General features: G+C 39.4%; 1 protein-coding gene across 1 annotated transcript; it reads right to left on the bottom strand.

Moving 5' to 3' along the window:
- Positions 1-2,077: 2,077 nt before the first annotated feature.
- On the bottom strand, positions 2,078-26,824 carry LOC109464519. Its single transcript, XM_019761529.1, has 30 exons — positions 25,794-26,824; positions 24,203-24,374; positions 23,087-23,172; positions 21,541-21,658; positions 20,940-21,013; positions 19,308-19,425; positions 17,801-17,851; positions 17,565-17,666; positions 16,844-16,997; positions 15,776-15,882; positions 15,155-15,298; positions 14,584-14,699; positions 13,814-13,973; positions 13,563-13,671; positions 13,372-13,432; positions 13,162-13,233; positions 12,792-12,971; positions 12,194-12,320; positions 9,976-10,105; positions 7,837-7,978; positions 7,229-7,410; positions 6,627-6,765; positions 6,103-6,206; positions 5,748-5,823; positions 5,378-5,506; positions 4,812-4,895; positions 4,367-4,484; positions 4,164-4,222; positions 3,767-3,903; positions 2,078-3,424 (listed from the first exon to the last, which is right to left on the bottom strand). The coding sequence occupies exons 1-30, from the start codon at positions 26,748-26,750 to the stop codon at positions 3,394-3,396; spliced, it is 4,239 nt and encodes a 1,412-aa protein (XP_019617088.1). The 5' UTR covers positions 26,751-26,824; the 3' UTR covers positions 2,078-3,393.
- Between the last annotated feature and the right edge of the window lie 416 nt (positions 26,825-27,240).

The following is a 27,240-nucleotide window of genomic DNA, read 5'->3' on the forward strand; positions in this document are numbered from 1 at the left end:
TTAGCTTCACTTCATTACAATACGTTCGGTTTAAATAGTAACCACTATATAAAGGACAATGTTAAGTGCGACTCACCACCGAAAACGTGCGTAACGCGTCTTCCAAGACGAATTTTACCGGAGCTCTTTCCCTGCCATGCAAACTCCGCGGCCATCTTCCCGAAGCGTGGTCTTAGCACCTGACAAGAGAACACCAGAATTTGCATATGATATTCTCACTTAAATATTGAAATCAACTTAGTTTGACACAGGTGTGATCTTCATTTGTTATTGAATCATCACATTTTTCATTTCTTTGCTTAAAGCTTTATAACGTAATAGACCAACACCATTATCATTATATCGTTATTTGCCTTACAAATATATCATTCGACCTAAAGTATTAATTTAATGTTTTATTTCAATAGATGACAGTATTAAAGTTGGTTTTAACAGGTTTTAAGACAATACACCTTTACTTTACACAGTCCCGAATTGCAATTTGTTGTTATGCTTTGAACAAAATATTGTCTCGAGTGTTTCTTAGTTTGACGTACCTTACAATATCCCTTCTAATGCAAGCATTAAATTTTGAATCGCTCAACTATTAGGTAAATTTTGTGTTTTTTCGCCCTCTGTGTAGCTAATGCTAACGCCTTTCCTGGCGCCCTCCCCTTCCATCAATTTCTTTCAGAAAGCTACAATCTTTCCTTGTTATTTTCCTTAATTTAGTGCACTGAATTTCTCTATTTAAATCAATGTGGATTAAAGAATAATCAAACGGCAGCCTTATCACTTACCTTTCTATTCAGAAGGAAACTCTGCATCTATATTTCTGACACGTTAAAATGGATCAAAAGCGCCATGGATCAAAAGCGCACCACAACGGCGATAAAACATCACTGCAGTAATAGAGCAACTGAGCCAATGTATTGCTGCAATTCTGCCATGGACTGCTAGGGGCCGCTTTTGATCCATGTACAGCACTTCACTTTGGTAACGTGTTCGCAACGTATCCCGAATCCTATCGTAGATATGGAGAGCTCTCTTCGAGGCTCTGTGGTCCCTTTAGACTAGTATCTCTCTGCTGCCTGACTTAACTATGTCTCGGTAGGAGTTTTGCGCGGTTTACGGTACAATTCTCACCGCGCAAAACACACAACAGGTGCCTACAGCCGGGCGGCGGAAAAAATGCAACTTATCACATTTTTTGGTGCCCAAGTTTTCAGGGTATACTCCTTACGGTGTCTATCATATTACTGCATAATGCATTCGCCCGAATTTTCTTCATTCCCGAGTTACACGTCAAAACGTGATTTTGCGATCAGCTGATCGCTTGCAGAAGTGAAGTTTTCGCTGTCTGAGACATTACCATATGAATGAAAACCAAGCAGATGTCAGGAGGAAATAAAGATAATAACTTTAGCTTTCGGATCGCCACAGTATACGCCACCTTCGTTGGAAAACTTTTGTTGTTGTCTTTTGGCTCATTCATAGTATAATTATCATTCATAAATATGTCATCATCCATATCTTGCTAAGGAACACTTGGGATACGAGATGGGCTCTTATGGGGTTTTTAGAGCCTGGTTTTTACTCATGGTCTTGTTCTTGATTTTGAGGCTCTTCCCGACTATCTAGATATCACAAATTTATCAGGAAAGAACCGTTTCAGTCTTGCATCTGTTCAGTTTGAGACAATTATTCCTAGAGCGACTTGCACTAGCGGCTAAAAATGGAGCTTCCTTTTTAACAATACTTTTGCCATTTCACTAACCAATAACCTTTGAAAAACGTACGGTTTACATACAAAGTAAAATCCTTGTAGTAATACACGGCTAAGCCATTGCTTGAGATAGGCAGGATGCACAATAGACTGCTGATCTTATTATGAAATAATCAAAATACAATAATACATGTAATTATGTGACAGAGAAGTAATATTGGGAAATTTTGATTTATTTCCATAGATTTACCATAACTCACATGTCATTACAGAAATTCATATTACATCAAGGAGACAAAGCATCACTTTGTATCCTACTGCACAATTCAAGTTGTACAGAAACATTCCATGTAAAATATGTAGTACTACGTATGTAAAATATCAAATATTATTGCAAACTTACGGATCCTGTAATGGCTACGTCAGGAAAAGTTACAGGAATTTTGTTGTAATGATATGACCTACACATGTAGCAAATACAACTGGCAAAACATCTCTATATGTAGGTGTGATACAAACAATTTCTCATATAAATATCTGTTCCCTTACACATAAACTCAAATCAAACAATATCAATCTTTTTATACTGTGGATAAAATTCATGTGTAGAAGCATAATTCTAAACTGGAGGAACCCAGCCTCCCAGAAATATCTTTTGTTACAAGCTTATATCATATTATTGTACATTTCATACCTTTATGAAAACAATTGTGAAATATGCACAGTCACTAATCACTATACAAAGACACGCTAACTGATCAAATAAAAGGTGTATGATCATCAGGAAGTTATGAATTACTAAACTAAAGTATACATTATACTTTACCTTTTAATTTGAGACCTCATTGTTACAATATACAAGCCTATTGCAGCATAAATTTGTTACTGAAATAAAGATTCAAATGCAGTCTTACCAGATTGAATATAATGCTGGTGATATACCATAGACTCATGTAATAAGGCACTTTAAATCAACTAATTTAGAAAACACTGCCAAGAGAAAAATTGCTTCCCTAGCAGTACTACTTGGAAGTAAATTGATATCTACACATCTTATACATACTGTCATGTTATACTGGACATCAGAATGTCATGGTTTCAAAAGTCATGCATGGCTCCTTAAGTAAAATACTGACAGACCACTGTTGAAAAACCGACTATTTCACTATAGATCTATCTGCAATTATAGACTAGAACTATTTCCCTATCGTGGATATAAAACCTTAAAAAGTTTGTTCCTTAAAAACATTCATTAACTGCAAACCTGATGAGTTTATCTTACAAACATTATGTTTTTAAGAAGGTTGACATTGAAAAAGAAAATACTAAACAGAACCAAATTAATTACATTCTGCATTACAATAGCTATTTTGTACATGGCACTTTTGAATTCCTAACTTACATGTACAAAAGACACTAGAACCATACAATATGGCAGTGTATGTAATGCCATATCTGTCTTATAAAGCTTACAACTCTGAATTTCCAAATAAAAAACATACATAAACATACTGTGGCTTGATAAGCAAAATTTGTTTGTAGGAAGTTCCGATTCCTCTGAAGAAGACAGAAAAGTCAGACTGATCCAGCAACTTAAAGGCTTAAACCTTAAGAAGTTGTAGAGATCTGTAATTCTCCCAGGAAGCATTTGTGTAGTACTACCCTTTCTGAATCCTCCTCAGCACTGGTCAACAGAACTCTTCATTCCCTGAGAAGTCACTGCAGAAGGAACAGAATATAATTTAGAACAATTATGATTAATTGGCTTCTACATGCAATATATTGTACAGTAACTTCATTTTACTGTGGTACCAAATCTGTCTGTGTCCTCATCAGTGTTTGGACACAGTATCAACGATTAGCCGATTGTACAGTGAGGAAAGTTGTGTAAAGTGCTTTTCCCAAGGGCACAACATCAGGTATGTAAGGGGATTGCACCCGGGACCTCTTGGTTCCGAACCGAATGCTCTGACCATTATGCCACACGATGCCACATGATGCCACATGTAATTCAAAGTTTAAGTTTGTTTAATAGTTGAAGCCCTGGCCTTAGGTACTGACCCTGCGTCCATATCATCCCCCATGTACTGCAGCAGCTGTGGAGCCTGTTCTATCACCACGTTCAGCAGCTGGTCCAGGTAAGACTTCTGCTCCGAACTCTCTCGTACATTCTCCTTCAGCGCAGCAAGGATGGTGTCCTGTACAGCAAAGTCATGACAGGCAATGAAATCTAACTTTTTAACATTTCTAGGACAAAACTCTTGACATCGACGAAGGTTAGAAATCCTGGTAATGAGATACACATTAGGGAAATTGTTACTCAAGCAACTTGCGACAGATTTTGAAAACTGTCAGATGTTTCAAGTAGCATTTTATGGATGTTACAGGTTAAACTGTTGGTTTATGTGGTTTCTATTTTACAGATTTCACAGTTTCTGTAAACAGACAAGCACTGTACCTTGTTAGCATCTTTTAGAGTCTCCCAAATCGGTGGCTCATCCTCTTTTCTTCTATGGCCTGTATAAAATATAGAGTAGTGAAATTGGTGAAATTGTCTCAAAACTCCATGTTTCACCTTCTAACATATTACCGTACTCACAGAATGCATTTCTATCTTTAATCTTTTTGTTAAAAAAAAATCAACATGTTAAATCTTTGTACCTTTCTTTGTCTTCCTCCTAAGACCAGGTCTTCTGTCCTCCTCGTCTTCCTCCTCAAGCATCTGTAACTCCTCCAAGGCGTCGTCTCTCTCTTTCTGCAGGGCCAACATGGTCGCTTCCTGTGGGAGTCAAGGAAGCAAGGAAGACATGTTTTTCTTCTTGTGTTTTTTTTAGAATATGAAAGTTCAATGTCAAATAGCAAGGTCATGCACTCAACACGGTTATCCTACATATTTGGAAAGCTTTTGAGAAGGACTATCACATGAAGGCATTTGCGTTTTGTCCCTTGACTTGGTAACAAAATCTTGTCTAGCCCATGGACTAATTATAATGTGGACAGGGTTGATCATTGTGCAGTATAAGAAAACTGTCAACTTTTTATCTGTTTCTGTTTTTGATTACAGCATAACTCAAGAAGCTCTGGATGAGTTACAGAGAATACTGACCCTGGCCCTGAGTTCCCCCTCCAGCCTGCTGACCTGGTTCTCCTGCTGGGCCAGGTCTCTCTTCAGCCTCTTCACTTCCTGTAACTGTCACAACAACAAAACTTACAATCATTACAGGGGAAAGCTTCAAGGCTGTAAACAACAAGAAATGATGTACATGTACATTCAATTTATAGTTCTACAAATGTCTCCAATCCTTGTTTTTTTTCCTCTATTGTATTATTGTAACACCAGAGAAAGAGAGAAAGAGAGGGCAAGACTCTGGCTCTCAGACTGAGGGATCAAACCTGTGCCAGATGCAGCATATCAGTCCACATCCTAGTGCACAACCACTGGACCAAAAGGTCCAGGACCCATTGGGCAGGGCAGTTGGTAAGGCTTATGTACATGTACTTGACAATGTATATTATTTTGTACCTCACCGTTATAGACATAATATACATTTTTGTACTTCACTCACAACACGTAGCAGACTTCAAGAGCCAACTGTCAAGAAAACATTCAGCTGATGTGCCAACAAGAAATAAAAGCAGTATAAAATGGTCAGTAAAACTGATACAGCACACCTGATCAGACACATGGTCCAGTCCATTAGTGATGGGGGTGGGGACAGGTGTGGGGAGGGGGATCTCCTTGTGCTGTAACTCCTCAATCTTATCACGTAGATCCTTCCACGTCCTCTCTGATACCTCCAGCTATACGAACATCAATACAGATTAACATCAAATCCTGCATTTTAACTTGTTACCCAGGATATAGATAGACTTGTGCAATGTATATTAAAACTGTTCTTGACGAAACCTATGTTTTGTTGGTACTATAACAGCATCTTAGACAATATGCTGCCAGCAGCTATCTGCTCTACTCTACTGCTCTTCTCTACTCTACTGATGCTATCTCAATCACAAGAGAGAAAATTCTCTTCTGTGAACGTACCTTCTTTTTCAGAGTTTCAACTGTTTCCTCTGAGTTCTGCTTTTCCAACAAAACCTCCTGCTCTCTGTCCTTCAATCTATAACAATCAGTACTCAGATGTTAGACTCCAATAGTTAAAAAGATTATCAATGCAAGCCACAAATTATTATTACTGTAACATTAAATGATACAACAAAGCACATGGTGACATAATGAAGTTTCATAAAAAGCAGTACTAGTGACTGTTATATAATCATATTTGTAAGCAAAAAATATAATATCATATGAAAAAACTAACATTATTATGTGGCAACAAACTTTGAATTCATGATTGCTCAGCCCTTTCGACTAGCTGAAACATTGGAGTGAGACCTACCTGTCCACTTCCTGTCTCAGCCTGGTGTTTTCCTCCTGCTGCTCCTGTAACTCTGCCATCACCATGGTGACGTCTTCCTTCATCCGAGACAGTTCTCCCTCAACCTGAACCAACAAAAGAAACATTTTTGTTTTTTCATGAAAAGTTTCCTCTTTGGTGCTAGTGTGTGATGCTCAAGAAATATTAAATGTTGTTCTGTGGATCACATTAACTTTACAATTCTTCTTCTAACCCAGAGGACTGTATATTTGAATAGTGTCTTCAATTTTTGCACACTGAAGTTGCATGTTATTAGAAAGGCTTTCAGTCATATTCTCTTTCTCACATAGACAAAGTGTCAAGCTATGATACAAGTTACTGTAATAACGAGTTACTGTAACTCCGATCCTGACAATTACTAGTTATGCATGTAAATCATAGTTTAAAGCAGAGACAGGGTTCCCAGCAAATTATTACATGGTTTTAGAACAGGATTGCTGTCCAGCAGACCATGGCATGGTACATCTGAGAAGTTACACCCTTACCCTGTCCACTTCCTCCTGTTTGGTGTTCTCCGGTACTTTCCTGAGTATGACGACCTCAGCAGGCTGTTTGGTACCCAGGAGGGACCCCAGCTTAGACTGGTCCACACTCCTGATGTCTTCACCATTGATCTCAAGCAGCCTGCACAAACAAAAACACAGAACTTTGCTCGTCAATCAATATCAAACATTAGGACAGTGCAGAAAATAAATTTTTGTCATTTTTTTTGCAAAGTTGAATGGACCCTACTCCATTGTACATAAGTGCCATTCAGGAAGTGTAGGTGTCAAAATATGACACCACACGAGTGTGTTTAAAAGCTTGAAACACAGCTGTCAGCCATGTTTGTTTACGTTCTGGTAGTTTGCGGTGGCACAACAAACTGAGTGCGCCTTGTGTGGGCTGTTTTAGCACCAACCATTAATGTCAGAAGTATGAGATAATTGCACAAATATGTCGAAAAGTGGAAGTAGTCAATTACAAGCACACAGATATTTTTTCAAATAAAATATTTCAATTGTTGATGCAAAAATGTTACATAATGTCCCTTTAAGCCAAATAACAAGAAGAAGGATAACGTGAGCAAAGCTTGGTAAGAACTGACCTGTCCCCTTCTGTTAACCCACAGTCCTTCCCCACAGACAGGACTTTCAGCATCTTGTTCTTGTCAGGAGAAGCTGTGAAGCCGTAACCTCCCGGTCCAGGGGTCAGGGTCAAGGTCATAATGGCAGTCATCATGTCAGGGGGCACCAGGGGATACAGGGACACTTTGTGTTCAGATTTTTCCTGAAGAAGATAAAATCACATATGCATTTAGACATGCAGAGTTTTATTAAAAGAGGCATGTTCCAGATGGAATTTTGGTGCAACGATAGTATGACAATATCATGTACCTGGTAGCCAGTATTGTATTGCAGACGGGAATACAAACATTGCATGGTTTACAATGTTTAGCACAGTGTTTGTCCCATAAGTCTTTTCAAATTTGAATAATAATTCATAAGCTTTCAAAGACCCTATTTTTCCTCTGTAATTCTTAAAGTTTTAGAAGAGTATACTGTGCATCCTTAAACTCAAGAATCTGTTTTTTCCCTCAGACAGTGCATCCAAAACTGATTAGTTTATTTAGAGTATTTTGTTTTTTGTTTAAAGTTTAGGGTTTCAAGTTTTTTGTTTATAGTTTAGGAGTATACAATCTCTTCAAGAAGCTACCTTTTTCCTCTGTGCTTCCAGTTTTGCCTCCTCCACCTCCTCCAGTAGATCAGCCTGTCTCTGCTGCAGACTCAGTAGTGTGGTCTCCTCCATGGCAAGTTTGTACTCCAGCTCTGCATGCTGGATGCTCGCATCTATGGTACTGTGGGAACAACAATATAACCTTTCCATTAAACCCACTTAGACATATGTCTAAAGGCTACAAATCAACAAATTAACCAGCACTTAAACACTGTCACAATGTGCTATATCATCTACTTGGAAGTGAAGAAAAAAAACAATAAGTGACAGCTTTTCCTAGCAGCCTGTTGCTGCAGTAATAGTTATATGGACCTGTCCTTGGTGCTGATCTCTTCTTTAAATGGGACACTAATCTTACAGCAGTGGTCGAAATACTTTTTTTCAGTGCTCTGCAATATTGCAGAAGAGTCAAAATTTCGTCCTGCAATTTGGAAATACTTTCTGCAAATACACAGCCCCCATATTACAACATTCTGAAACCAATAATGCCTATTTTTACATCATATATATATATAACGGTATAGCTTTGTAAATCTGTAGCATTACTGAAATTCTTCAAAATATCACTCTTTTAAATATGTTCGGACCGTAAAATTTTATCGGTCCGGTCCAAAAAAACCGAAACGTCGGTGGACCGGTTTTTTTGACCGGCACAAAAATCTATATTTGTAAATGTTACTGAAATTATAACTGATGATCACTACACTGAAAAAAGAAGCCTGCCAGGAATATAAAAATCCAGCCTTCAAATAAAAGAAGTTTACCTTAGTCTCCGTCTCTCTCATTTTGCAACAATATTTTCCCGTATTTTGGTACCGATAGTCATCTAGAAATCATAAAGGACAAGTCTACGGGCCGTGCTTGGTTCGGATCGAGCCGAAAATCACTGATTTTACACCATATCGTCACAATGTGATGCACGTAAATTTTCACTCGAAATGAGAAATTACCGCCCGACAAAACGGACCATTAGGTTCCCAGTGCTGTATTTCCCTTTTGTTCATGTGATCAACTTGTTTTCTTTGCTTGAATCGTGCAAAATACCAAGGAAAAACATAGAAATTTCGGCAAATTAACGCTGAGGCGAGTGTGGTTTTTCGGAGGAGCCATGTTTCCTTTGCCGTGTTGCCTGCTGGGAAATGCTCAGCGAAAATTGCCGAGGCAGTTGTCGGGTCCTCCCGGGAGACAAAATCTAACATCGGAAAATGGCGAGTGCCCATATTTGGTTATCGTCGCCTTTCCTCGCCTTGTCAAAATCGTTTAACTTTGACCCAAAATTCCCTTATATGGGACCATTACAGTCTGCTGGAAAACGCCGGCAGGTTCGTGCGACGCAGGTTTTCGATCTATTCACAGCGCCACTGCTTTGCTAATTGAAAACTATTGAATCCGGAGCCTATTTTTTCCTTCTGCAAAATTGCAGATTGTAAGATTTTCTCTTCTGCAATCTTGAAAATCTATCTGCAAATTGCAGACTGCAGACGGGTATTTCGAACACTGTACAGTATTTGTGTACCCTCAGCCTGTGTGCCTTGCATTAGCTCAACTTCTGGCTAGCCAAAGGTAAACATTATTTCTATGCTCCTATGTTCTATGTTTCTAACTTTTGATTGGAGCTGTCCTTGGTGCTGATCTATTGTCCACAGCATCTTTGTGCGCAACCTAAAAGTAAACATTACTTCTTATGCAGGAAGAGGCTCCAGTGTGGCATCTTCCTGCTGAGTCTGTCCTTGGTGCTGACTTCTCAACTATCCTAGTCATTCTATCTGTTTACAATACAGTCTGTACCTTGCCTTAGATTTAAACAATGAGATATACATCTTACGTGTTACTGCTATGTTCAAGCCTGGCCTCTTTATGTTGGTGCTCTCCTTGGTGTTGATTTTTCAACCTAGCCATCCTATCTGTGTACAATACAGTCTGTACCTTGCCTTAGATTTAAACAATGAAACATGAATCTTACATGTTACTGCTAGGTTCCAGCTTGGCCTGTTCCTGCTGTAATTGTTGAATGGCGCTCTCCTTGGTGCTGATTTCTCAACTAACCTAGCCATCCTATCTGTGGACAATACAGCCTGCACCTTGCCTTAGCTTTAAACAATGAAACATAAATCTTACGTATTACTGCTAGGTTCCAGTCTGGCCTGTTCCTGCTGTAGTTGTTGAATGGCGCTCTCCTTGGTGCTGATTTCTTGGTTAATCTGGTCTAACTGTGACTGTAGAGACTCCAGCACTCCAGCATAGTCACCTGGGACAAGGAAGGAACAGACTTGCCATTCTAACAAATTGCATCTACCCATCTAAATTTTACATTGTACAAATGGATGTTGAAAATGTATACTGTCATATGCTACTGGCAACTTCAAAAGTGTGATAACAATGCACAGCTAAAATATCACAAGTAAGAACTACACTTTAAGTCTATGACTATTATCTGGATTTCAGTTTTCACTTCAATACAGTCAAACCTGCCTATAGTGGTCACTCAAGGGACTGGCCAAATTTGACCACTATGGCCAGGTGACCACTATAGAGAAACAGCCGGTTAGTTGACCCCCCCCCCAAAAAAAGGGACACATGCTTTGAGTACCAACAGTGATGTCTTTATTCTGAAACATATGAATACATACATTTGCAAAGGTAAACCCCTTTTATATGTACATGTGTTAGTTCAATAATTTGTTGTTCTTTTGCTTTAGTTGTACTTTATTTTGTACTTGCTTGAAAAAAAAAGAAATACAGAAATATTGCATGGAAACATTAACTTGACATCAAAGATACATACACTCAACATATTCAGTTAATCTATTCTGGGACAATGAAACCATTCACATAATTTAAAACATACAAAATCACTGGTTGTCATTTACTGTTCTTGTGTACATACTAGTACTACATGTGGCTAAAGAAAAGAAAGCAAATCAAGCAACAAACTTTCAACTCCAAACAAATTTCTATCGACTGCAAAATCATTTAATCTAAGCTCAGCTTTCGACGATTTCTTCTCACTCTCTCTGCCAGTCGAATCACTTCCACCTTTTGGAATAAGTTTGGCGTCCGTCTTTCCGCTTTCGCCATCGTTTCTCCGCAATCGCCACATTACTAGTTGTTGTTGTTGTTAGTCGAAAAGTGGAAGAGAACGACATCGCCATGTTTTTGTTCTTTGGTGAACACTTGCTTCGCGCGACCGACATACGCCACAGCGAATTCCAACCACGTAAATAAGTTATTTTGTACCAAGATGCTGTCTATTTAGTTAACAGCAAAATAATTGTTCGTCAGTTGCCAGTTACTTTCCGTTTTTGGTCGTTTTTGAACATGAAAACTTAGCGAAAACTCTCCTTTGTTTACGGCTTGGGTTTCTCCCCGCGTGGGTTGTCTGCCTCTACCATTATGCCAATGTGGTAGTCAACAGAAAATTTTCTCCTTTCAGACTTATATCTTTTCTAAAATATCCACTACAGTGTTAAATTTACATCTAACATTAATTGTAGTAATGTATTTCAAATGTTTTATAATGTAATTACGTCATTTGACGCTAATGAAGTTAAATAAAACTCGGTGTATCTACCTCCATAACAGTGGAGTCTTCCGATGACCCCAATTGACCTCCCTCTGCAGCTAACATGCGCCATCTTGGAAAAATACGAAACGCATTTTCGAGCCAAATTTCTTTAATTATGCCCATGAAAAACGGAAGCTATGCACATATCTACGCATTTCAAGGAATCGAGAAACCAAATATGGATATTCTTAAGTTTTTTTGTAAAGATAATTTGCCGTAATCTTCGCCGAGCGGCCGAGTCCATTGAAAGCCCCATGCGGCACGCACGGCACTGGTGTTGGGGAAAACGCAGATATCAAAGACACCCGCGACCGCAGAAACTTCGTGTCAAAAGTCAGTTTTCCTTTATTTCATACACATATGGAGTCTAATTTTCAGTTCACATTTTAGTAATGTAGCGATCGGAAAATTATCACAAGGCTCATAACGGTCGTAGCCCGAGGTGGGGTGGTGTTACGGCCGTGGTGCTTAGCGGGTTACGGCCAGCCGCGACCGCTATCGGCGGTGTTGACATGCCGGCGGGACCGGAATGGGGTGACCGCTGACCGCGTTGAACAGTGACCGCTATAGACACGATTCTTAATGCTTACGTCAATGGGAAAAATTCAAGGGACCGGCAAAAACTGACCGCTATGGCCGAGTGACCACTATACAAAGGTGACCGCTAGTACAGGTTTGACTGTATTTCAAAGTTACAACAAATAGAGAACAGGTCAGAAAAGTGAATTTACATGTATAAGAGAATACATGTTAGGTTTTCTTCCAGCATACCTTGTATCTTTGCCTCTACAGTGCTGTGTCTTCTGTGTCTGTCTGCTTCTAACTGCTGTACTAAGTTGGCCTCCTGTTGCCTGTAGCCATCCTGTAGCTCTGACAGGGTCTTCTGTAGGCTGGCACACTGCAAGGACACAACATTGTGGATTCAAACAACTCAACAAATTCTAATTCATGATGTTTCTCCATTGGGCGTGGTAGTATTTAAGGAGAGCCACAGCTTCAGAATATTCAAGATTGACGTTGGTTAGTTGGGCAGCCTTGGCTGCATATCAGTTAAACCAATAATACAACATGAAATTGGAGATTTCAAACCTCTGTGAAATATTTGGAGATTTTGTGAACTCCATTGCCAACAGCCAACTTCAAACTTCTGCTTGCTCTCTGCCAGCTTCTGGGACCCCATTTCCTGTGACTGACCTTTTGTTGTCTGTAAACACCAACCTGTCTGAGAGATTTTGTGAACTTCTTGCTTACTATGGACTTCCCCACTGGCACCCTGCCACAGCCAACTGCAAACTTCCTGCTGCCTCCCTTCCAGTGTTTGGGACCCAATTTCCTGTGTCTGACCTTTTTATGGTCTATAAACACCCACCTGTCTGTCCCTCTCCTGCAGCTGTTGACTGGTCTCCTGTAAGGCGGTGATGGTGGCTTCCTTCTTCTCCAGCTGCTCCTTAAGTTCCGCTACCTGTCTCTGAAGGTCGGCCAAGGTCACGGCCTGCTTGTCAACCTCTGACCCTGGAGGCGTGGTCAGAGCCTGCTCTATGCTGGCCATCTGTGGATGAATCAATGAGTGATGTAACCATGAGATCTTTTTCTAGTACGTTTTGGGGAAGGTCACATCTGACACACACACTATCACTAGTTTATTGTGGATTTTTTGAGACCATATATTAAGCTATACATGTAGTACATGGTGGGCTTGAAAACTAAGAAAAATACTTTTAAAAAACCCCAAAGCTTACCTCTGCTTCTACCTTATTGAGTTTCTCCATATCGACTGCCTTAGAGTCAGACCCTGAAGAAGTGATGCTTCCCTGGAACACACGAACATGGAAACTCTCAAAATCAGCTCACCATCCACTCTCTCCCACCAAAAATTTAATAGAAATTTCACTTTGAACTTCACTTTACATAATGAAGTCTGATAAACTAAGATAAAATCTCTGACTCACTGCTGATGTGTTGGAAACAGTTGATGTCTGTGAGAGTAGAGATGAGTTCCTTCTGATGACGCTGAAAATATAAGAAAGAGTGTTTACATGTTCATTAGAGCCACACACATAGACAGATAGATCGGAGAGACCAGAAAAAACAGTACTTCACTATCTGGTGATGGAATAAGAAGAAAGCAACAGAACTGTACCTAGCTATAGGTCCATCCATCTGTTCCTCTCTGCTGTCCTTGTCACACACAACAAAACAGGTACAGCTGATCTGGCCTGGACAGTCAGTCTCTGCTAAGTCACGGATTCCTGAAGCAGAAAAAACACATCATGCAATAGTTTGGTTGCTGGTATGACTCTAAATCTAGATATTTTGCATCTAGCTCTGTGCAATCCTGGCTAAACTAATGAATAATGAGCAAATTAACTGCAGCTTGTGATATTTTCTTACCTCCTTCCTTGTCTATTTCCATCATACAGAACAAGTCCAGGTCCACGTTCTTCAGTCCAAACTTCCGCAGCGTGAGACGCATCACGTCCAGGTATACGGAATTCTGGGATACCTTGAAGCTCTTGCCACGGGACTTGTGGCCAGTTATTCTGCAGATAACCTGTGAAATAAGGAATTAGTGATGTTGTTTTGTCTTGTAAACTGCCATTAGGAGTAATACACAAGTTTTTGACAGTCTGTACAAGCTGTGTTAGACTGGACTGTAAGATTTGAACCACTCACACCAGGAAGGACCCCTACTCTTTTCAATAGATGAAGATCATCAAAATGAGGTGTGGCTCTCCTCAAACACGGGGCCTCTGACTTTACGTCGCAATCCAGAGGACAATCTTAACCAACCAAATTTTGTACATGTAGGTACTCATTTTCACATACTGTAATTCCTGATTTGTTCACTGTACTGATAAGTTCACTGTTTTCACTGTCTCTTGTGTAAAGTGAACTTATCATTACAGTTAACAAATAATTCCTGGATTTTCTTGTTCCTGCACTTGTCACCACCGTGAACATATAGTTACATGAACATGTCCATTTTTTTCAGACCGTGAAATTTTGCTACCGTGAACATAAAGTGAATTACAGTACTTTGGGTGAAGAAATACGTGTAGGTGTTTTAAAGTCGGTTTCTGAGTCAACAACCTAACCACAAGGAACAGTTTATCAGTCGTGTGATGTCAAACACAGATGTAGGGTACAGTACAGTGCCTTACCTTGATAGACTGACCAGAGTCCCATCTGCGCAGCTCGAAGCGGTGACTGGTGAAGCTGGGCCATGTCCTCTGTACGGCTAGTGGCCACTCTGTCCTGACTAGTCTGCGCTCACGACCTATACAGGACCAAAATGAATTAAAGAACTCTGATTTCATTCAAATACATGTTGCCAAATCTGGTAAAATTGGTCATATTTACATGTGCGTTGTCAGAGATTTGACTTTTGGTAGCCTGGGTGCCATCCTCTGTAGACCATGGTAGCTAGCAACATTAGGGAGCCGGCGGTAACTACAGAGGATGGTCCATGGAGCTCAAGAACACAGTACAGTGCCGACTCATAAATGCTGCAAAAGGCCAGCATGTGCGGGTTTGTCGTAAAAGTCGCTATATGTACTACTGCAAATTCACAATACCAGCTTTGTATTCCCGTGGTTTAGCAGCATTTTTTTTCTGGCCAGATTTTTCTTTGTTACTAGTTTGGGATGTCAGAGGATGTCAGAGGATGTCATCCATAAAATTAAGTCAGTGTGGCCTAACGCATAAAAGCTATTTCTGATGTTAATTTGTCACCTTCTGTTCCAGATTGCATGGCCACCTGCATGATACAGTACAGTCTGGGGTCCTCTGCCAGGTCCAGGGACTCCATACACTGTTGGACCAGCTCAGCTGCTGTGGTGCCCTCCAGCACCTGGTACGTACTGCAATAGAAGGTGCCTGAAAACACAGGGGAGACCAACTCATGCTGGATAGCAGTTATAACAGTTTTCCTATAGGATGTAATATTGTACTCAGATATCTACAAGACTATGTTACGTTCTAAGCAGAAATATATTTCAAAGACAAAACTGGGTTTTCAAAGTCAATTTTCTTTTAATGTAGTGAGTTTAATCAATGATTATCCTACCTCAAAGCATAGTCTGATATCTTTGAGGCAAATATGCAATGTCAATGACAGAAAACGGTTGCTTGTTTTGTATCATAGGCTGGTTCTAGCTATTTATGGGCAGTGCCCAAAAAATAAAGAGATGCCTTATGCAGCTGTTTTTGGGGTTATTTCAAACGCTTCAGGTTTAAAATGATGAAGAAAATGTGCTAAGATATGGCAGTAAATATCAATATCGGACAAATTCCCTCATCCAGAATTTTTTTTTTTGTTTTGCTACCCTGAAATTGTATAGGATCAAGTCTTACCAGGCTCCAAGACATCGTTCCAGACTTGTACAGAGTTTCCGTCAGGTCTGCCATCTCTCTTGCTGAACAGAGACTTGGGAGACACCACTTCTTTCAGTCTGGAGAACCTAAGATTAGACACATAGATAGAACAGGCAATGTGAACAGGGAATGTGCCGTAGAAAAACATATAGCTACAGCTTCTTCTTGCAGTCTTGATAGTATGAAAATTGTATACATTACTGTATTTTAAAGTTTATTGACAGAGACCAGCTAACTGATGGTAGTTACCAGTGCTGAATGCTGAAGCACCAGTAGACACAACAATGTTCACAAGTAAACATAACATGTTGTGACTATAAAAACATCTATGTGAAAAACACAGAAAACAAGGGCTTTGAATTCAGGCAGGGTAACAACGTAGAAAAAAATTACACAGGAAAGAGATCTTGAAAAGGCAACAATCATACTCACATAGCCTGCATTCTCCTGTCTTATAATTTTGCTAACATACTACAGAATGTATCGGAAGCCAAATTTAAAATAACTGTTGGTGTGACTTTCCTGATGCATTCCAGCTGAAAACCAACCACCTGTTTCTTGGAACAAACCATTCTCAGAACTTGGGGGGGGGGGAACTTTCAACAGAATATAATACTTTATTGTGCAAACCTCCAGAATATACACAAGTAAATTCAATTTTTTTCATTTCAAAATAAAAATAAGACAGATTGATATTGAATTCATATTTCCTAAACTACACAATAATAGAAAATGACTGCTTTGTCCCTAGATTATACAGCAGAGCCGGTAGCTTGCGGAAGGATGATAATTAAACTGTGACAAATCCATCTTTCACACCTAAGGAGTGACACTTTACATCTGTAGTAAGCAATGATGAAGTAACATAATCCTGTTTTATACATTGGGCATGGTATCTACGAGTGTTGAACAAGAATAATATGCAAATGACCCACCTTGGAACAGAAACTAAACTTAAGGTACTTTCCACGAAACATTATCAACATAATAATAATATATAATATTATTCATCAGAATGTCAGTTGTGAAAGAGAAGCGTATACATACCCCTTCTTCATCTTGTTGGGAGTAGCAGGACTGTTGTTACTGGTGCGTGTGGGGTGAGGGGGGAGTTCTATCCCATACGCATTACTGGACGTTCTCCTCAGGGCCTCCATAGCTGCTGCCAGCTTGTCTCGGTCATACGTGTTGTCAAGGTGGTCTAGTTTTCACAACAAAGAAAATAAAAATTTTTGGTAAAGAATTTACTAATTAGTTTAACAGCATTATAATATGTATTATTAATTAATTATGTAAAAAAAGAATTACGTCATATGTTGAGAATTAAGAGGAAGGTAAGACAAAAAATTACCAATTCCAAGGATTATAATCTGAAGCAAAGACATGGTTTGAATGAGTAGGAATTCCCTCTTATGATAAAATAAGCAATAGCATAACAGCAAATTTGCTGTCATAAAAATGTTACTGCAAAGGCAATATATCGATTGATTGACAAGAGGTAGTCATTTTATGGCTCCTTGTCACAAACTATTACTGGTAATTTTACGGGTCCTTGTCACAAACTATTATGTACTAATGGACAAAGCATTAAGGTTCAATCATTATGATGGTTGAAAGTGCAGACACCATGCATGTACAGCACTTGGGTTAATCTCCATGTAGCATCAACTTTGCTACAAATCAATCAAGCAATCTTCCTACTTCATACTATAGGTTTTTTAGGTTTCAGCGCAGACAAAGAGGAACATTTTGTGACCGTCACAATCACCTATTGCACTTGGGTCGACATCAGCAGCCTCGGGATGGAGCAGGTCATACACGTGGGACAGGATACGCTCACGGTCATCAGGGTCATGGATTGTCATGGAGTCTGGGGGGGGCGTGGAAAATAGGGGATTTAGTTGAGATAAAGTTGTTTGTGATAAAAAGGATGAGTTGAACATATCTAGTAAAACAGCAAAAAGTGAAATCGAATTCTAGATCAAAATCAGAACACTGACTTACCGAGTAGTTGTGGGTCCAGCTGAAGTAGCTGCTGTCCTGTGATGTGTTTAGCTGTAACCAAAAATAATCAAATCAAACAGCCACCCTATCAAATAAATCAACACTTGTCATGATGTTCCCACTTTCTTCTAAGATGTCGAAATCTCTCTCACTGCCTAACCAATATATAACCAAATTTTGTGCTAAGAAGGTTGCTTCTTAGCTTGAACAAGAAGCTCAGGATGTAGATCACATATTCTAAGAGGAATGATGCATGTAAACACACACAACTAGGTGATGACATTCTAATTATTCAGAAGGCTGAGTGAAAAACAGAAAATACACTTCAAGGTTTTACCTCCTGGCTCTTGCATGTCAGGTTCCTGTATCGTAGCTGGTCTTTAGGAAATGAAAATTCCTACTGACAGAGATAGAATTTATGTTTGATGTTTAATTATTTATAAGCGATGCAATAAAAAGCCATTTTTGACTTGATCTTTTATGACATTTTTATGAAACTACAACAAGCACTGCAGGCACGAAGACTTCCATTCCAATTGGAATTTTGAACCGTCTGAAGCGATATTTTACACATTTTGAGAGAAATTTCTACTGAAAACAATGGCAACACACACCGTATGCATCTTTCTTACACAACTTGAACGCAGTCCTTGAAAGTTTGATGGCAATGTTGTATACCTTGTGACAAAAATATATCTCCTAGACACATTTAAAGCGTCCACTTTAAGAAAGGGACTTCAAAGACACCAAAAACACCTGTATGTCCAGAGTGCTGATCTAAACCTTAGTAGAGAAGTAATGTCCAGTCTTACATCATTGTACTACCAAGCAATTTCCTAACTGATAAGAGAACAGCTGGTACAGACGTGCTGGTCTTCCTGAAAGATTTGTCACGACTGGATGACTTTGTGTATTGATTTATTTCTAAGCTAAGTGCACTGTCTGTTTTATGACCATTTCCTGTGTATTATTGATCACGATGACAAATTATATTGACCTATTCCACAAAATTGCTATCAGAATACATCATAATCATTTTGCTGTTTTACAGACATACTGCCAAACTGTCCAAACAAGGTCTGAAGCTCTATGATATTTGGGAAGTGGAAAATATTGGTAGAACAATAAATTTTCACCTTTCTGACAGCCTTGGTTACCTAATTTGAATTGATAATGGCATTGAGTCATACTCATAGGGAGAATGTTAACTGACAAATATCTAATCATATTTTATCCCTATAGTGTAAAGTGGATTCATTCCTCAAGCTAACCGACACCTATCACACTGCAGCCATCCCTCAGTAAGATACCTGGAGCCGCATAGTTCCTGTTTAGAACTTTCAATCAGCCTGTCACAACCAGTTTTGCCCTGTGGGCTTCTTCAAGTGTACAGAGGTTTAAAATGACAAATAAGTTATCACTTTTTATACCTCTCCTTTCCTTTACCTTACATTACCTAACAACAAATTGTTGATACATTTATGTGGAAAAAAAGACACTTGCTCACCCCTGAAGACATGAATGAACTTGTCCAGTTTTGTAGACTGCAGCCATCCGCAGACGTCGGCCTCGCCCCAGTCTACAGGATCCTTCTGTCTCCACATGGTGCTTACCTCAGCATCAACCTAGTCATAACAGTCATTCATAGCAATTAGTTAGTGTGACAAACAGTACCTGAAACAGTTGTTCAAATTACAATCTCCACGACATGTCAGCAGAACGTACTGTGCCCATGCGAAAAACCAGTTTTTGTTGGATATTTGGTCAACGTTGTATCGGAATTTTGCCTGTTGCAGACAATATCTTTTCCGACATAACATTTGGAAACAACACACAGGATGTTAACCTTATATGCGTGTGCGAATACGGCCTTAAATGAGACGTTCTGCTGAAGTGCTTATAATATAATATATGATGCACAATATATTTAAATTTACCGGTTTAGTCCAGGTGCAGTACGTTCTGCCGACGTGCTTGTCACACCAGACTAACACTATACATTCAAAAACAGCAAAATTTAGCCAAATAGAAAGAATAATTAGCCAGGGTTTTTGGCCACCTTAGAGCTCATTTGTCGTTCACTAAAATCACATTAGAAAAATTCTTCCAAGTTATATAATTCCAATGTGTTATACCATCCCTTAAGAGTTAGGAATCTGAGCTTTATCCTATGTTAGTATTACATAAACGCACAGTAATTGATACTTAACCTTTAGCAAACGGAAGTACCGGTAGCTCAAATTCTCCATTAAACTATTTGTTATATAACTTATAGGTTTTAAGGAAGCAGATAGAAGGTTAGACAACTTTAGTCATGTCATCTCTGCATTTATAGTTCAAAGGATGAGCATTTCTACCTATAGTATAAATGTCATTCTTACTGGTAGCTGCAACATTTATGTGGATGATTACATAAATGCACAGTATTGAATAATAATATCATATTATCCCTATTTCTATATTATATGATAGTACAAAGCAAAGGATAAGACAAGTTGAACTGTTCCTCTTGTGGCCAGTTCGTATTCAATTGCATAATGTACCACAAAGACAACAATTTTTGCTGTTAACAGTGACATTTAGGAAGGGTTTGCATAAGTGTGCAGTTACTTGATAGAGCATTAAGTTCTTTTTTCTTGCAAGCACTTGAAAGTGTAAATCACATCACAAACCCAAGGATTTTTATCTGCGTCATGTTTTGTCTGGTGGGGTAACATTAAGAAGTGGACTCTATGCTTTATATCTTTCATAACTTAACCATTTCACTGCTAAGCTTAGCTGTTTGGCACCAAATTTCTATTCATGGGGTTAGGTAGCAGGCAGAAGGTTAACAAAATTTACTGTACAAGAAAATGATACCCATTAAAATAGAGACCATTATTTTTCTTTTGTGTAACACCAATGAAGTTATTCTCCAGTATTACACACATGAGGTTGTACCGTGGCATAACAGCAGAGCATTCGGATCAGAACCAAGAGGTCCCAGGTTCAATTTAAATCCTGCCATGTCACCGACTTTGTGCCCTTGGGAAAGGCACTTTACACAAATTTCCTTCGCTTCACTCAGATGAAAATGAGTATGCCAGAATGATCATTATCATGACCGTGGGCATTAAAGGAAAACCCAAACACAACTTACATGTTTGCCATTTTGCAGTAACTGTTGTGGTTCCACAATGGCAGTGTTGGGTTCACGAGGGGGGTGGGGCAAGCCTAGGGTGGACACGTGGCAGCATGCAACATCGTCATGCATTACAGCAGAACACAACACAACACGACACAACACGTCAACAAATAAACATCAAAATAAAAACCCTGCAATTATTATTAACTGTGAATGATGCTACTGCGATTTTAAGTTCAACTACTTGATGACTGTTTGGCCATATCCTTACCTTATTTTCCGTCATGAGTTTACAATGTCTAGGTGTCAGTTTTATGTATTTCAAAAGACCTGAGTGTAATCATCTGGTAAAATAAATAAATGAAAGTAGCCACATACATTGGGTTGATATATTTAGTTATTAATGACACCTGTCTGAGAGTTATTACCATCAGTTATTTCATATGCTCACAAAATTTTTTGAACATATAACAGAAATGTAAATTAAAAGTGAAAACAAAGACTTGTGGTCAAGCTAATAGCAGTTGAGCACGGTAGCTTCTTGTAATTGCAAGCAATCTACCATATAGAGACTAAAACATACAAATATCGTGAGTACAGTTTGTTTTAGTGGTACCTGATTTCAATGGCGACTGTGGCGGGCTGTCTCTCGGCAGAACATCTGATCCTTCCTCTTCAGAAGCTGAGGTGTCAATTTTGTTGCTCCGAGTCTGCATCTCAGTTTTCTGTTGCTCCTGTGAGAAACAAATAACAATCATTTGTTATGTAACAGTGGGGTTCAATGCACCACAGTTAGTGGCGCTTGTACCCCACTGTTACTGTTATGTGATTATCACATCATGACATGTAATAACGTAATAATATATGATTATAGCCTGATTCATACAAATTGGTACTAATTTGTCACCCCCAAAAACTGCAAGACATACAATTTCATGTAAACATGCTAGTTGATGAGCAGACTGTTTTTTCCGTAGAAAGTGCTTACTACAAAATGTAGTACAAATGCTGGCCTATACAGACGGGTCTGGTATACAAGCAGTGATTGGTCTTTGAAATCAGATGCTGTCAAGTGCGTACGCATTGTAGCCCTCTCGATCTCACATACGCAGGCGGAGACTTAAGTGAGATAGGAAAATCACACCATTAAAACCTTGGTAAGGAGGATAAGTAATGGATAAATGGAAGTATTGCATAACACCCTGGAATAAAAGACAAGGGTTAAAAGAGGTGAGTCTGTACCATACAAAACACCGGCGATACTTTAGGAAATAGATTCATTTCCAAACAATCATGGTGTCCCTTACGACAAAAACAAGGGACATCTGTCAGTGAGCTTTTCCACCATTAAATTCAACACTGTACAATACTTGGAGTATGAATGTGGTCTTACGAGCATCTGAAAATTACATTTTTTTTCTATTAAGTGCCTTGGCACCAAGGAAATTCTTTTAAATTTTAGCTCAACCTTTACAGTGTTTCAAGTGGACATTTTGGGTAAATGAAAGAAGACTGTTTCAAACTTTGGCAAAATATGTGACATGCCCTAAGATTTTAAATTCTGTAAACCCCAAGTACAGCCTCCAAGCAGGTACCACAAAAGCTGCACCATTTCGCCCCATTGAAAAATAATCCACTTTCTCAGGGAGATTTGCGCAAACATCACATGAAAGCTGCACTCTAAGCCTGCACGGCTCTGTTTACACATGGTCTTTACTTAGCCGTAAGCAACAATAATACAGACCTCTGCAGTTCAGGGCAGAATTAGTGTATCTATTACACAGCGTGAGCTAAGGTTGCCATCCAGTCTTTTTTATTATGACCTTGCAACACATGCAGCTTTTATGTTCACATACATTTTTTATACCACGTGGAAGAATGATAATTCATTAACTACAATTGTAAGGATACACAATGTTTTGGTAGTAATGTTGACATCAAGAGGTTAACTGGAGTTATAAAAAAAAAATTAATGATTTTTTTCCTTGCCAACATAAATTTGTTGCTCTTTTCAAGACAGTGTGATACATCCAAATCATCCTTACCATATTTCAACCAACCAACCAAACCAATAGTATATTGGCTGAAATGGTAAATGACTTTAAGTATCATTTATTAAGCAATTGCTAGTGGACCATTGAGGTCAAAGGACAAAACACTACCTGTGGCCTATCTGGCCTGTTCCTCTCAGCTTCTAGAAGTCGTAGAAAATGTTGTCTCTGCCCACCATCTTCAATCTCAAGGTCAACTGTAGGTGAAGAATGCAATTATAAGTATTAGAGACATTTAAGTTGGTATGTGTGGCTAAGAAAAAGATTTGAATATATTTCAAGTTTCGTAAAATTCTTGTGATTCAAAATCAACATAATCAGACAAGTATACTCCATTGCAACCAAGGTTCATTACGCTCAGAAAGCTAAAACTTTAAAGTAAAAACAACTCGAATGTCAAATGTAAGTAAATTCTATATCATTTGTTATAATGAATGACTTTTACCTGGTCGTGTACTTCTGTACCATCTTTGTTTACCTACATTGTACTGCTGTGAAAATCACCTGGATCAACTTGTCTAACGTGCTAAAAGTAACCTGGCACCGGGGGTTTCTGAGAGAATGTTTATCAGATAAATTATAATAAGCAGAGATTGACTCTAATCCTGAGTAATTATCCTTCCAATTATCACTTTTGAACAGGTTGTGACCTAACCATGCGTACTGGTACTCGGTATGATTGAAAGCATGTTGTCCTAAGTATGGATTTGTTGTTTCGACTTTACCAGTATTGTTCTCTCTGTGTACCATCCATGCTTCAAGTTCAATTCCTTCACGAAGCCCTTTTTTAGTTAAATCCTTTGTATGCATTTCTGTCTAAGGGAAAATTGCATCTACCCAATTACTTTGGGAACCTGTTGAATGGGAAATAAAGGGATTAAGCCTCTAGCTGCTGACCCAGACCTAGGCCTGCAACACAACTGTTGTACCAAAAGGAAGTTAGTACATGTACCTCTAAGGTTAAAGCTAAGACTTACAATGTAGTCATATTTGTCATAGGCAGGGTACGTTGTGTGATTGTTGTATGATTGCAAACTGAGATCATTTGACACACTGAATGTGTCTGATTTAGTGAATGTAGAATCTTTGGGCAGGCTGTGACAGAACCAACTACGGACAAGGATCTAGGACAGCTAAACAACAAGACAGCTAAAATTTGCAGATGCAGGACTGCCCTAAGAATGGTCTCAGTTTGCGATCATACAACAATCCCACAAGAACTCTAACCAAGATCCTGTTCAGTGATCTGGATCAGATATTCGCCCTCTATGCAGCCCTCGAAGATTTCCACAAAGTCCTGCTGGTCAGTAGCCTGCAGCCATTCCACGATGTCCTCGTTTGTCCAGTCTTCTACTGACTTCTGCTGCCAACCAGACATCATGGCTGCTTCTGACGATTCCTGCACAAAATCACATAAAACTAGAGATTTTATCTGTTAACAAGAGTACCATACACAATTTGTATGGCAATATGGCAATAGTACAATGAATGAAATTGTCTGCTACTAAGTTGAATATCAAATAGTAGGTATCATTTTAAGTTGACCCTATGGTAGATTGTTAGAAATGTCTTCAAAGTTTGCAGTTCCAAAATCTGAAAGTAACATGTTCAGGCCTTTTAAGTTTCAACTTTTGATGGCTGCTAAAAAGTGAAACTATGAAGATAAACCTAAGAGTAAGACAGCAACAAATGCTGGGGAGCCAAGGACACAAATCAGGGAGACAAGGACACAAAAGTTTACAAACAACAAAAATAATAACAGTATGACCAACAGATTTTTCACAATACTGGGCTACAGTTTAAGAATGCACAGATAGATCATTTACTTAAAACTCACCATGACACAACATACCAAAATGCCAGAAGGAATCTACATGCAGGTACAAAGAGAAGACCTTAGGGCAATACCATCCCTCATGCATAGGCCAGTCTTTTAATGATAGACTGTGTGAGTGCAACAGGTCCTAGCCTACTATTAACCCAGGGATAATTAACCTGTGCAGTGAATTGTGTGATTTCAATTGCCATTACAAACAATGGCCAGCTATAACTAGAGTGTAATTATTTGTCCTCTCAGGGAATGCTCTCTGGGCAGGTTGTAAAACAAGTCACTAACTTTTTTATTGGTATACAACAAAACATGTAGCATATGGCCAGTTTCAAATATCACTCAACTGCATTGACTTCTTGAAGGACAACAATAAAATCTTAATCCTGTCCTGTGCATATTAAAACAAGTAAAATTGCATTTGTCATATTTGTAGCCATTGGTTGCTGTTTGAGAATGTTTTTACAATGTTACCCAAATATTTTGATCTCCGGGAGTATGAGTGCTGCTCTGAGGATTCCACAACACAATAACACAATCCACACCAACAGATCAATGGCTGGAGGTATTATGTGAGTTTGTAACTGATCAATATCTGTGAAATGTACTGTGGTAATAGTCTAAAGGTGAGCAACCCTTACTCTAGACCACAAGGTTCAGATTTAAATCCAGACTAAATACTTTCAATGGTGTTTCTGAAACTGCTTTCCTCAATAAAAGTATGCATTGCAGGCCGTAAAGATAGCTGTGAGGCCATCAGTCCCATTGGAAAGGTAGATATTGATCATGTAAAAAAACCTACCACACAAGAACTTAGGTCTATGCATATATTAAAGTGGCCCAAAACTTCAATTCCGAGCTTACAGACACGATAGACCTTTTAGAAGTTTGTAGTTAAGCATTATCTCAGTTAGAGGCAACCTTCAAGGCCAAACTAAAATATTTCAATTGATCAGTCAGTTAACTTTGGACTCCATACAAAATACTTACCTCATGCTCTATGTGAATTTTGGGGGCACTTGTGTCATGGTTTGCTCCTGCATTATCTTTGCTGGAAGACGTTGAATCATTGGAAGATCTTGCACTGTTAGTTTCCTTCTGAGAATTTACAAGTCTTGGTATCATACTTTTGTTAGATACTGGAGAACTTTGTGTTGGTGAGGCTTGTTGTCCTGGGGAATTATTATCTGCTGCCTGCGTGCCTGGCTCTGGTAGGGAAATAGGCTGGAATTTTTTCCTGTTATAGGACGACCCACTGGCTGTGGTTATGGGTCCCTGTGAGGAGCCTTTTGTAGCTTGTCCCGGTTTGATCAAACTCAGGTCCTTTCTGGGAGAGAGAGTTGGAAGCGAGTACGCTGTGAGAAGCGAGGATGGCTTTTGTCCTGTCATGGCTTGTTGCGACGGTAGAACAAACATGGAATTCGGAGACTGTCTCTGTTTGGTGAGAACGCTCGGGGATACGGCGGGGCTTAACCGCGAGCTGGCGTCATCACCCCCCTCCACTGATTGGTATGGTCCATCAGTGGCATCCGTATGGCTTGTAGATTGGTCCGTTCCACTTTTGTCAAGGGAGGACCTATCAGTGTCATCAGGAAGGGGGGAGGTTGGTACAGGGGGAGGAGGTATGTCGGGGGGAGGGGGAAGATCATCTAAATCTGAGTTATACGCATCACTCCCTGACACTGAGTCTTTTCTTCCTGCAGTTCTTGGGCTCTCTCGTCTTGGAGGAGGCGGCGGGGCCTTCTTCTTCTTGAGAATAGATTTCGGGCTCTCCTTAGCAATGACTGGTGTACTTGTAGGAGTTCTGCCTGACTGAGAATTCCCCCCGAACTTACTCGGGGGTGGGGGCTTGCTGACGGGGCTGTTTGCCCCCCTAGGTGGGGGTGGGGCGGCATGCCGCTTGGGACTGGGGGCTCGTTTCTTGTTAAACCCTGGCCACTTGGACATGACTGTGTGTTGGACGACTCATTGTGGAAAACAAAAACTAGGAAGACTTGAGTTCTGGAAGCCTTGATGTGAGGATGGGCTCTTCAGACTATCATCATCACTTGCACCTATGGAAAAAAATGATGTGTCTGCTTATTGATTGATAATCATACATTCTCTTGACCATTCAAAGTTATAACGTTACTAAGGGGGCCTGCATGGGAGGGTCAATGCTCTATGCTAAATGCTAAATTATGCTGGCTACGAATTATGCTGAATTCAGAAAACCTCTCAATTACGCTTTATGATAAACTTCAAGTGGCTACAACGCATTACGTAGAATTAACATGGCAAGTATGCTCTATGCAAAATGCGGCAGTTACGCTCTACGTCGTATTTAATAGAGCGGTCCGTCTATGCTCTACGTAGAATTAAAATGGCCGATTACGTTCTACAGAAAAGGGCATGTGGGCCCCCTTACTAATAAAAGAATAAAATTCCAACATTGATG

Source organism: Branchiostoma belcheri, unplaced genomic scaffold (genome assembly GCF_001625305.1).
Source record: "Branchiostoma belcheri isolate BF01 breed outbred unplaced genomic scaffold, Haploidv18h27 scaffold1, whole genome shotgun sequence".
In the NCBI taxonomy this organism is placed as follows: domain Eukaryota; kingdom Metazoa; phylum Chordata; class Leptocardii; order Amphioxiformes; family Branchiostomatidae; genus Branchiostoma; species Branchiostoma belcheri.

Bases quoted from the DNA above. Each gene is read 5' to 3' on its own strand.
- LOC109464519 (XM_019761529.1), bottom strand. From the start codon at position 26,750: ATGTCCAAGTGGCCAGGGTTTAACAAGAAACGAGCCCCCAGTCCCAAG. The intron at 19,426-20,939 runs GTAAGTTGTGTT...TGTTATGACTAG, and splicing joins TACTGCAAAATGGCAAACAT to GTTGATGCTGAGGTAAGCAC. The intron at 15,883-16,843 runs GTATGTATACGC...GTCTAATCTTAG, and splicing joins CCCAACAAGATGAAGAAGGG to GTTCTCCAGACTGAAAGAAG.